Source organism: Tupaia chinensis, unplaced genomic scaffold, assembly GCF_000334495.1.
Source record: "Tupaia chinensis unplaced genomic scaffold, TupChi_1.0 Scaffold000078_1, whole genome shotgun sequence".
Lineage (NCBI taxonomy): Eukaryota > Metazoa > Chordata > Mammalia > Scandentia > Tupaiidae > Tupaia > Tupaia belangeri.
The window spans coordinates 623,405-635,466 of NW_006159539.1; the positions used below are offsets into that span (position 1 = coordinate 623,405).

At 48.3% G+C, this 12,062-nt stretch overlaps 1 protein-coding gene across 1 annotated transcript in view; it reads right to left on the minus strand.

The window, feature by feature from the left end:
- HMG20A (high mobility group 20A) overlaps positions 1-12,062 on the minus strand; it is a gene marked incomplete in the record, with an annotated part of 49,012 nt that overhangs the window by 2,764 nt on the left and 34,186 nt on the right. The window contains 5 exon segments of the mRNA XM_014584986.2: positions 1,657-1,799; positions 2,490-2,711; positions 3,380-3,455; positions 9,709-9,740; positions 12,006-12,043. Coding sequence (XP_014440472.1) covers positions 1,663-1,799; positions 2,490-2,711; positions 3,380-3,455; positions 9,709-9,740; positions 12,006-12,043 — 505 coding nt within the window.

The window sequence follows — 12,062 nt, forward strand, 5'->3', positions numbered from 1 at the left end:
TTGCCTCTGCAGGGAGTCTGGCCGCCTCTTAGAAGGACGGCCTGTTCCATCTGGCTACTCACCAGAAGGCTGGCGATCCTTTCCCCACCAGAGCGCAGGGAGCTAAAGCGTGACCAAGTGCCTCATATGGTCACCATCCAAGGGCGTGACCGACAAGGGTCGGGACTTCTGCTGCTGACTCTGCCAGCCCACGCTGCCCCATGAGCCAAGGATCATGGATTTTTATTTATTCTTATACTTGTTGTCCAAAGTCCAAAGCAACTCGCGTGAGTTATATACATACATGCGCGCTTACACACCTGCAGGACAGTCACACGCATGGCCAGCCAGTCTAAGCAGCATATTCTGTGGCTGACTGTAACTTAGCATCCACCGATGGCCACCTTACCGTACCATCCCATCCGAAGATTTCCACGCAGTTTATAGGTCTGAGGTATGCAACAATATAAACGACACCCCAGGATTGCCCCTTGTGTGGGACAGGACACTAACAGGGCCTTCTATTTCTAGGAATTTGAGTGAACAAACACCACTGCGTTTAAGCAATATCTGATGACTGACCATTAGCACCAAAAAGTTTGCGTGGGAAGATCCCATTTAGAATTGCATTTTTTTCTCCTCTCAAAAGAATGTACCACATACCACTGGTAATTTATTTTTTTAAAGTTGATTTTCTCTTTCCTCTCTTTTTGGCTTATTTAGAGTTTCTGTTTTAATCTATTAAACCAGGGCATTAACTGTTTCACTGCTCAGTAGGTCCACATCGACAGTCCCCTGCGGCCGCCACTCTGCCACGGAGGAGGGACGACGAGCTTCCTCCTCACCCAGGCAGACACAAGTGCCCGCCCAGCACCTCACTGGCCATTTATACGTGACCGTCACTGTCTTCCAGGGACAGACGATCAACACGTAACCGATACTGCACCGTGAACACAGTCCTGGGAGATTTCCTCTGACCTTCTCACTCATTCTTCAAAATCCTCTGGGAGGCTAAAGCCTGAGAGTATCAGTAGTAAGTGACAAAACTAAGTCTAATCCACAAAAGCCATGTGCTGTCCGTGAGACCACCCTGAGGCATGCACAAAGGGAATTCAAAAAGTTCATGCTTAAAATGGAATGAAAAGTATGAGTCGTGGGCCAGCCTGCAGCGTGGTGGTGAAGGTGGCTGGGTCCTTCATGGCCAGCCGTGCGGTTGGAGCGCTGGACCAGAGGCCTGAGACACACACCGGGCGTGTACGGTGTATGCCCAAAATCCCAAAAGGAAAGAGAAAGGGGGGAGAGATTGTGGTGTGGCCAGCCCCGCGGAGGGAGGGTGCTTTCTCACTTTCTCATGCTCTTTCTCTCTTTAAGTGACTGTATGAGCCCTCTGGTAAATTGAAGGGAAAAAAAAGTATGAGTTTATTTTGACACAAAATTTTTGACATTCAGTCGTGCGTTTTCCACGAACTTGTTGAAGAGCCACTGTATGAGAACAAGTCTCGACCCCGTTGCGTGCTGTTCTTTACTACACTAGCCACCAGGCAGCAGCATCTTTAACCGAGTCTCCGCCTGCTTCGCTCTGCGCAATGCCAGGGCGCGACACTATCGACAGGGTCCGCTGATACCTTAGTCCCGCTGCTAGGCTAGCAGGTCCGCGTCCTCTCAGTGAGCACTCACCGGTGCCTAACGGTCAAGCCGGTTCACCACTTCTCGAACGGTAGCTATGAAGTTCTCATTGTCCTGGGGATTAGCTAAGATAATACTGTGCAGCCTGTTCATGTACGAGTCGATGGTGTCCACCGTGGGTGTCTCTCCACTTCCTGAAGTGACATGAGGAGAGACAGTAAGAAAATCCTCCCCGTTCAGTCCACCCATGAACGGGTACGTGAATCCACAGCCAAAGAAATCAGGAGTCTAATGTGGCCTGCTCCACAGATACGACTCTAATTTTAGAGAAGGAACTTTTAGATCTCAAAGAGATGAGATGAGCCCGTATCCCCTCCACGTGCTACGCGGCTACGTGGGGGGACACCACGTGGGTGTTCTGAGGGCACACACGCCCGGCTCTCTGCCCTTCTCTGCCCTGCCTGGCCTCCAAAGGAAAGTGTATACACAGTGCCTGTTTTCTCCTGCTTCCCATTAGCACAGAAACAAACACGGAGCAAGCATACATGAGGAAGTGCACGCAGCAGGGTTTATGACTCAGTTCCCACTGCCCTGGATGTTGCGTTAGGTTTAACGTCATGGACGGTAACTGAAATGCAAGTGGACCAAAATAGAAATGGCCAGAGACGCGGGCATTTTGGATGATTTTAGCCAATACCGACATTCCACTGCTGACCCAGAAAATTCGAGGGCAAGAAAACCTTGTTACTGATTCCCTCCCCTGCCCCCGTGGAAAGCCCAGCCTTCCGACACCAATACCAACAGAGAGTGCACACACACACACACACACACACACACACACACACCCCCGCCCCGCTGCACACACTCGGGCAGGACGGCCTTACCGGGCAAGGGCATGCTGGCGAAGCTGCTCGTCAGCACCTGCCGCAGGGGCTCCCAGTCCAGGTGCTGCTGTAAGACCGTGTTGCGGCTCCGCTCCTGGATCACGTCCACCTCCAGCTTCTCCACTGCTGTGCGCATGCTCTCCACGTGCTTCTGCAGGGCTGCGTTCCTCTCCTCAAACTCCATGTTGGATTTGCGGAGCTGACGGAGCTCTGCCTCCCGAGCTGAGGAGACACCCCACCGCACACATGCAGCACCACGCTGTGCAAAGAGTCTCGGAGGAATCCCAACAAGTCTTTGAAGCAAGTTGTGCTTCGCCGTCTCTAATTAGCTACCCCACCTCTCCCTGTTCTCATTATGGCATTCTAGATAGCAATTTCAGCAATAAAAGTGGCCTCCCCAGAGCCATTTTAACTCTTAAAGCTGGTCACATTCTGTACAATAAGTCTGCAACAACAGTTGCAATTCCCGGTATTTTTTGTTTTGTTGTTGTTTGGTTTTTCTAAAACTGCAATGAGAAGCCAGAGGGGTTTCCCAGGGGGATCCTGGGAGACTGGCCAAGCACAGCGCCGAGTGACCATCTTACTGCAGGGGGTCAGCTCTGCTCGTCCCTTCTACTTCGGATGCCCATGTCAGCTTTATTTGTATAAGGGGCCGAGGTCAGAAAGCGACTGAGTTAGTGATTTAATTGATCTCCTTTGATCCAGAGGCCAGAGGAGCTTTGCCAACACGGCCTGGCTTTTCTCCGCTGGCCTCTGTGTAGCACCTGTACTGCAGTTCTCCTTCCAGACCAGGCCCAAGGGGACCCACCGGTCTGGAGTGCGACTTTCTCCTAAGAACTAACGTCCTTGGCAAAGACCTGGGGAACACGGACGGATGCTCCGGTAATCACCTTTGCTGTGGTTCAGGAACTCCTCCGTAAATATGGGGATGTCGAAGACAGACCGCTCCTTTACCTCTGCTTCTTTCTGTGAATAAAGAGTAGCAAACAGTTCATTCTTAAACAGAAGCTAAATCAAACAAGCAGGACCTCAAGGCATGGCCGTGTCTTCCTTACAGAAACACGGGGTGAGCAAGAACCAGCCCAGATGAGTGTGCGAGGGGAATGCAGTCACGTGATCGGGGTGGAGCTTTCAGAAAGCCCAGGCAGGCTAAGTGATCAGTTCTCTCGGGTGCGAACGCCGTGCGATGAGGAACTCAAGACAAGTCCCTGTGAAGGACCCGAATAGAGAAGCCGGCAGCCGGGTCTCAGCTCTGTGCCCCAAACTGGCATCAGTGCGCAGCTGTGAGTGGGAGAGGCAGGAGCCAGGAAAGGTGCTCCGGTCACTTGCACTGGCGAGCCACGGACCACGCCCTCGGAGCAGCGCTGCCCAACCCAGCCTGCAGGGTGGCAGGAGTACTCTTAGAAGTGATCTGCCAAGCAGAAGCAGCAAGAATGGCACTCCACGGGCACATTATTTATGAGGGGCAGCCTGGATCTGGAGCTTAGACTTTCTTCAGATACAGCAAAACGAACACACAAAACCGAGAGGTCAGAGATAACCAGGCTCTACAAGGGAGAAAGCAAAGGGTTATGTGAGAGAGACGGACGAAGGCTAAATTAATTCACCAACAGCCATTAAAAACAGAACGCCACACAATCTCTGTAAAATATATTCCATGATGACCCTTAAGAATAAAGTCAATATCTTAAGTCACCATTTGGCTGCCATTTCTACAAAAATGTGAGGTTGGACGCATTGTGAGTATAAGTTAGAGGTGCGTTGGCACACTGGTCAAACCCTCGCGGGCCAGCGGATGGTAAAGAGAACAGGAGGGGCTGAGGACTGAGCAAACCGCTCGTGAAATCGGAGAATTCCAAACCTCCCTGACGTGAGAAACGGTGGCCAACACACTCAGAAATCATTCCTATAAAGACATGCTGAAAGCTGGCGACCCTATGTGTCTTTCCTACTCTGTCAACAGGAGAGTTTTATCTTTGAACGTAAACACGATTCGGTGTGCAGCAGAAAAGCGGGATAGCTAACAGCCACGAGGGAAGCCTGGGGGCCACGCTCCTGCTTTGATGTCGGGTCTGCCTGGTTAGGGCGCTGGCTCGTAAGCCTCCCGCCAGTGGAGTGGACTGAGCCACATTTAGACAGAAGTCCAAAAAACAATGTAGTCACCTGAGGAAAATTTCAGAGCACTTAATTTTTACTCTTCCCCCTCCTAAAGAATCCAAAGTTTCCCAAAACAACTTAAATAAATTTAACGAAATTTCCACTTAGTCTCAAGGATAGCATGCAAAGCTCTCTCTCCTTCGTGGACTGCAGACAGAACTAACATACAGGCAGGAGAGGCTGGCTCCAGAAGGCACCTTCGAGCATTCCGCGGTGGCTTTCCCTCGACTCGTGGCCTGCCACATGCTTTAACTTTGTCACCGGGTCGTTGCAGAACAGCAAGTGCAGCACTCGCCATCTCCACGTGGATGGGGCATGGCAGATTCAAGCACCAGTCCACAAGAGCTTCAGGAGGGGGTCTCACGACCCTCTCACCCTACCTTGGCCAGTCTCCTCGACCGCGCAGGTATACGTGAGACCTGGTAACCTGCCGGGAGTCTCAGTACCTGCCAGGCACATGGGTGAGCGGGATGCGTGGCTCCCGTTAGTGTGGGACGGAGAGCCCTCCCCGAGGCCCCGGCTCTCCGCGGACTGCTAATTCTGCTCGCCTCTTTGCCAGAGCAGTGCAGACCAAGCGAACTGTGTAAGGGCAGAGGACAGCGTCATGCAGGTGCATGAACATACTGCCCCTTGGTGCGGATTCTTAGAGTACAACATAAGAGACGTTGAAGCAATTGAGTGAAAATGTTAAGTCTCTGAAAGGCAACAGGGAAATTCTGCTAAAGGAAGAGCCGTAATAAGAACCATCAGCGCTCTGCCATTACTGAGTACATTTCTCGGCATGGAGAGGATCCTCCTGGGGCTCGGCTATACTTAAGCTGCTCCCAGCCTCGCTCAAGGGATTAAAATCATAAGGATTTGATTACCTCTTCATTGAAAGGGCCTAATTTGTTCAGGCTGAGTGTCATTTTGTCATTTCTCATAAATTAAAGGAGAAACAAAATTATTGTTTCTATCTTAGTTCTCACATGAGATGTAGATGCTTTCTTGGGAGTCACACTGGGTCTAGTGGGCTGGCTTGTGACTGGAGAGGAGCGGGCGCACCCTTCATTCGGGCTTTCACGCTGTACGCTGAGCGGAGGTTAAGAGAACAGAGGCCCTTTTGAACTGAACCTGCTCTGCTGTGACCCAGGCTGAGGGCCAGAATTTCTGAGTGGCAGGCCTTTCTCCAGTGCCTCTTACTTTGGGGGAAGGCTCTCACTGCCGCACAGAGTGGCCTTCAGGACAGCCCTTCGATTACGACATGGAAGGCCTGGGTTGCCATCACATGTCTGCCTCTAACTTCACCTAATAAGCAATTCTGGGTGAATCGTTCCTGTCTTAGGCAAGTCGCTTTCCTCATTGGCAAAACCGGGTGCCTGCGGAAGGGCTCGCGGAGGTCCTAGTATTCTAAGGTGAGCTAGAAGGCTGAGCGATAGCAGGCCTCATTTTACTTCTCTCAAGGTGAGTGAGGGGAGACCAAATGCATTTAGGGGCGGTGATCTTCCAGGCATTCTGTAAGACACTTGCACCATCTCACTCCTACTTCAGCTCAAGCCATTTACCCACCTGGAGGTGCCCCAACAAAACCTGGATTCCAACTCACCATGACGCCTCCTGTGGCTGCTTTTGAATTTTCCTGAAATCCTATTATGTTAAGAAGAGTACATGTGGGGCCAGCAGGGGGTGTGGTGGTTGAGATGCTGGACTCCCACATAGCCCACTACAGTCTGAGTCCCGACCTGGCGGCTTGAGAATTACGCCGGGTGTGCGTACGCCCAAAATCCCAGGAGAACGAAGAAGTATGGGCAACGTGGTCATCCTCCCTGGGACTGACTGTCCCTCTCACTATCTCTGTCTGTCTCTGGAGAGCACACGCGCCCTATGGCGAAACACTTAAAAAGCAAAAACCAAAACACTAAGACACTACATGTAAGAAAATTATGGTGTCTAAAGAGTTCTAAAACTCTCAAGCCAATGATTTGATATGGCAATTGTTCGGAAATTACCTGGTAATCACATCCATGATATTAATCAATGAAAAATAAAAAACGATCAAGTCAGGGACATTAACTGGATAAACAACCTTACTAAGAGAGCTTTATCTTAATGTGGGCGTACCAAGATTTTTTTTTTTTTTTTTTTTTTTTAGAATTTACCATTTACACTTTGAGAAATTACTGTTGGCTCTCCACTTACCACTCCTGTTTTTCGTTTGGTTTAATATGTGTGCCTAATTCTGAAATGAGGAGATCACACAGAGACTCCAGTCCTGCTCATAAATCATACGAATGACAGAATTTATTTCATATTAATGTCTTTAATAAAAAGCTTCATTTCTCGAATCAGCAGCAGCAGTTTCTATGAGTGACTAAATCTATTACATCTTTTCTGACGCTATCAACTTTGCTGAAGACAAAAATGCACATATAATTTGGCCAGCAAAATCTATAGAGATGAAATAAATCAGTAATTGATTAAAAAAATGTAAGACCTAAAATTTCAAATGATTGTCCAAACTCTTTTTGTAACCATTAAAGTTAGAGAAGCTATCAAGTAGGGAAAAAAGATTTACAGAAATTTCATGGTATCAGCGCAAACAGGCACATACATGAAGGAAGAAAAAGTAAGTAATTAAGTGAGTGCCTGGTAACACAGGAAGCTTGCAACATCAGTCAATTAGCTGTATTTTTTTGTTTGTTTTGAATTTTTGCCACAGAGCACATGCGCTCCCAGAAACAGAGAGAAGGAAAGTGCAAAATCGCCCCTCAGAGTAGATGGCCATTCTGTACTCCCTTTTTGCTTCTCGGGATTTTGGGCACACATACACACACGTACCTGGCATAATTTTCTTTTTTTAAAAATTCCATCTCTTTTTTTTGTAGAGGTTTTTGCTACAGGGCATGTGCACTCACCAGAAAGACAGAGACAAAAAGCAAGAAATCACCCCCCAGGAGGGATCGCCACACCACAATCCCTTCTCCTCCATTCTCCTCTTGGGATCTTGGGCACACATGAACACGCGCCTGGCATGAGTTTAAGCCACCAGGTCCGGGACTCGAACCATAGTCGGCTACATGGGAGTTCAGCGACAAAGCCATTATGCTAACTGCTGGTCCCCCCTTTTAGGTATTTTTGATAGGACACGTGTGCCTGCTAGAGAGATAGGGAGCAGGAAAGTGAGAAATCATCCCCCAAAGGAGATGGCCACACTGGAATCACTTCTCTTCCATTTTCCTCTCAGGATTTTGGGCATATACACACATATACCCAGTGTAATTTTCTTTTTAAATAATTATTTTATTTATTTAAATACACACACACACACACACACACACACACACATGAGAGAAGGACAGAGTGAGAGAGAGAGAAAGTAAGAAAGCAAGCCACCAGGTCCGGGACTTGAACCATGGTTGGCCATGTGGGAGTATCCAGCACCCTCAATCACCATGCCACCTGCTGGCTCCCCCAGTGTAATTTTGAAGTCACCAGGTCTGGGGCTTGACTTGTGTGCAGTTGGCCATGTGGGATCCAGCGCCTTAACCTCCACACCACCTGCTGGTCCTTTAAGTATGATTTAAAACACAAAAGTATACATACAAAGCTTTTCAAATAAAAATATTCATAGCATTTCATTCTAGTTAGAGCAGCAATGTCACTCATAATTACATTTGTATAGGATTTATACGAGAACAAAATGATAATATTTACTATGCTTTTTACTTTATAATTTAGGGATGATAATACATCTATTTGACTTGGGAATCTGAACCTTTTCTTTATATTTTGAAAGGCACCAGCACCAAATCAGACACGAGAATTATAACCTCAAAGTAGATAAGTTCCTTTCTGAAGAAATCATATCCTTGGTTCAGTAAAAAACTGAACACACAAAATAGAACAACTGAAAATCCTTTGTGCTTATATTCCCACTGTCAGTTCAAGTCAACTTTGAATGGGTTCTTCTCCAAAAATAATCAAGTATTTATGGGATACTTCCTCCAGGAAGGGCACCACACTAGGTGGAATGGGGTTGGATTCAAAGACAGAAACTAGACCATGCACGCCTTTAAAGAGGATGACAGTCCAAGAGTGTGACTAATACAAGTACCTCGGTAACCTCACACCAGGCCAGATCAGCTAAGTGCATAAGCGAAGCAGAGAGAGCCTTGAAAGTTAAAGGAAGCTGGAGGAAGCAAAGAAAAGTTTGCAGGAGAAAATGGAACTTGAATTAGGATTTGAAGGATGGCTAGAACTTACGAGAGGCAGAAATGGGAGGACGGGGTGAGAAAGAACTCTTCTGAAGGGAATAAGGTGAGCACAGGCAGGAGGCAGAGAAAGACAGGGCACCTGCAGGACAGTGAGAAGGAAGGTCTTCGAGAACATGAAATCCACAGGGAAATGTGAGTTATTTGGAACGAGAAGGTATTTGGAATAAGAAGCTGGGACTTAATTACAGAAGCCCCTGATTGCTGAGTTTGGTAAGCAATGCGGAGTCATTAAAGGTTTTAAAGGGTGGGATGACCACAGATGTTATTTCCTTTCACAACCACACCTCAACCACAGCTCCACAGATTTACAGCTCTCCGCGCAACACACACAGGTCACGTCCTACTCATACGGGATCAAGACCTCCGTGCTATGTGTGGGACAGAGCCCAACGTGGCGGAAGGAAACAGATGCATGCTGGTCAGAGAGGAAATGCATCCCACATACTGTCACTTACGCCCCGTCAACACTGTCAACACTGTCGCTGAATCCAAACGCTGGATGCTCTAACTTTCTGACAGTCAACTAAGGCATTGGTGACAATGAGCTGAGGTCAGCTGGCTCTCACTTCTACCCCTCACTCTGAATTCCAGCCATCTTTTGCATTTAAAGCCAAACGTTCTTGGACCATGGTTAAAGGTTGGGGTTAGGGGTGGAGTTCAAGGAGAGACACGATCTAAATATCTATCGGAGCTAAGAACCACTCTGAATTCTGGGACGGGCAATGCACTGCCAGTACTGGTCTAATGGCATCTCAAATAGTGACAGGATTATAAATGTAGAGATGACACGCAGACAGAAAGCTACTTACCTCATGTTCGTGAGCGGCCTGTCGGGCTGCATCTAAAAATGTGAAAGAATAAGAAAAGGTTACATTGAAAAACAAAATGCATACCAATAAAACCCAAGTATGTGACCATGCCAAACTACAAAACCTGCTGGAACTTGCATGCTCACGACATACGGTATGTTCCCTTGTGGCCACATTAACTGGTCAGTGAACAGCAGTTAAAGGGAACTCCTCACATGTGGGCGCTGAGCAGCAGAGCCAGCTCTTACCCTGGAGGAGGACGGGGTGGGAGGGTGGGTGGCACACACATGCCAAGGCTGTGAGCACGGCGTTCTGGCGTGAGAAGGCTAGATGCTCGAGGGAGGGAGGCGGCGAGGCTAAGCCACGGCAGGGCAGTGGGCACTACTTGGTGCTGCTTTGGCTGTGGCTGTGTCCTGAAGAAGGGGGCCTCGAGGCAGTACTTCTAAGGGTGTGGTGAACAATTTTAGGAGAGAACAAAGATCTACGAAGATAGAATCTTTACTTGCTTACTGCTGCATATACACTGCCTAGGAGAGAGTGAGGTTTTCCTTTTCTCTTCTTACATCATAGGGTGTTTGCGCTCACCAGAGACAGACAGACAGTGAGAGGGATAGTGAGAAATCACTCCCCAGGGGGATGACCATGCCCAATCCCTTCTCCTCCTGGTATCCTGAGTATCACGCACGTGCTTGACGTGATCTTCAAGCTGCGAGGTCTGGGGCTCGAATCATGGTCAGCCAGTGGGAAGCCAGCACCTCATCCACCACACTGCTTGCTAGCTCTAGAGAGAGCCTGATACATACATACACACATACACACACATATATCTTTAACTATATCTTTATTTAATTTTGTTATTATTTTTTAAAATTTGACCAAAGAGACAGAGAGAAAGAGAGTGAGCGAGCAAGCAAGAAAAGGGGAAAGTGAGAAAGCAAGTCGCCAGGTCTGGGACGTGAACCACGGTCAGCCATGTGGGATTCCAGCACCTTAACCACACCACCTGCTGGCCCTGCGAGCCTGATTTCCAATGGAAGGAGCTCAGTAAAGATTCCGAATGCAAACATGAACGAATGAATGCATGCATGCGATGGAGGACCACTGGAGGCTGGGAGATAGGGCAGGTGAAAGGCGGAGCAGTAGGAAAGCAAGTCTGCTCCGCAGTTCAGTAGACAGATCTGCTTAGAGGCAGTGACGGGGCTACCCTGGGAATCAGGAAAAGAAGGGTGCACAGCTGAAAGAGGCCTTGGAGTACAAGCCACGTTGGACAACGTGGATATGGAAACCCAACTGACATTTCCAAATGAGAGCAACGTGACAAATCAAATTCAAGAAGATGCTTCTAGGTGAACACAGGATTATAGAGAGATGACAGAAATAACACCTTTAATATTTACCACTCACACATCGACATCTAAAAGTGAGAAATCACTCCCCAGGGGGATGACCATGCCCAATCCCTTCTCCTCCTGGTATCCTGAGTATCACGCACGTGCTTGACGTGATCTTCAAGCTGCGAGGTCTGGGGCTCGAATCATGGTCAGCCAGTGGGAAGCCAGCACCTCATCCACCACACTGCTTGCTAGCTCTAGAGAGAGCCTGATACATACATACACACATACACACACATATATCTTTAACTATATCTTTATTTAATTTTGTTATTATTTTTTAAAATTTGACCAAAGAGACAGAGAGAAAGAGAGTGAGCGAGCAAGCAAGAAAAGGGGAAAGTGAGAAAGCAAGTCGCCAGGTCTGGGACGTGAACCACGGTCAGCCATGTGGGATTCCAGCACCTTAACCACACCACCTGCTGGCCCTGCGAGCCTGATTTCCAATGGAAGGAGCTCAGTAAAGATTCCGAATGCAAACATGAACGAATGAATGCATGCATGCGATGGAGGACCACTGGAGGCTGGGAGATAGGGCAGGTGAAAGGCGGAGCAGTAGGAAAGCAAGTCTGCTCCGCAGTTCAGTAGACAGATCTGCTTAGAGGCAGTGACGGGGCTACCCTGGGAATCAGGAAAAGAAGGGTGCACAGCTGAAAGAGGCCTTGGAGTACAAGCCACGTTGGACAACGTGGATATGGAAACCCAACTGACATTTCCAAATGAGAGCAACGTGACAAATCAAATTCAAGAAGATGCTTCTAGGTGAACACAGGATTATAGAGAGATGACAGAAATAACACCTTTAATATTTACCACTCACACATCGACATCTACGTATCACTATGACAAAATTGGCTTTGGGACACTCCTTCTTGGCGACCAAGTCCACCCAGACCGGCTCTGTACCTTGCCTGTGAGATTTGCCTTTCTGCCGGTCCTGGGTTGTCCTGCTGCAGCCCTTGT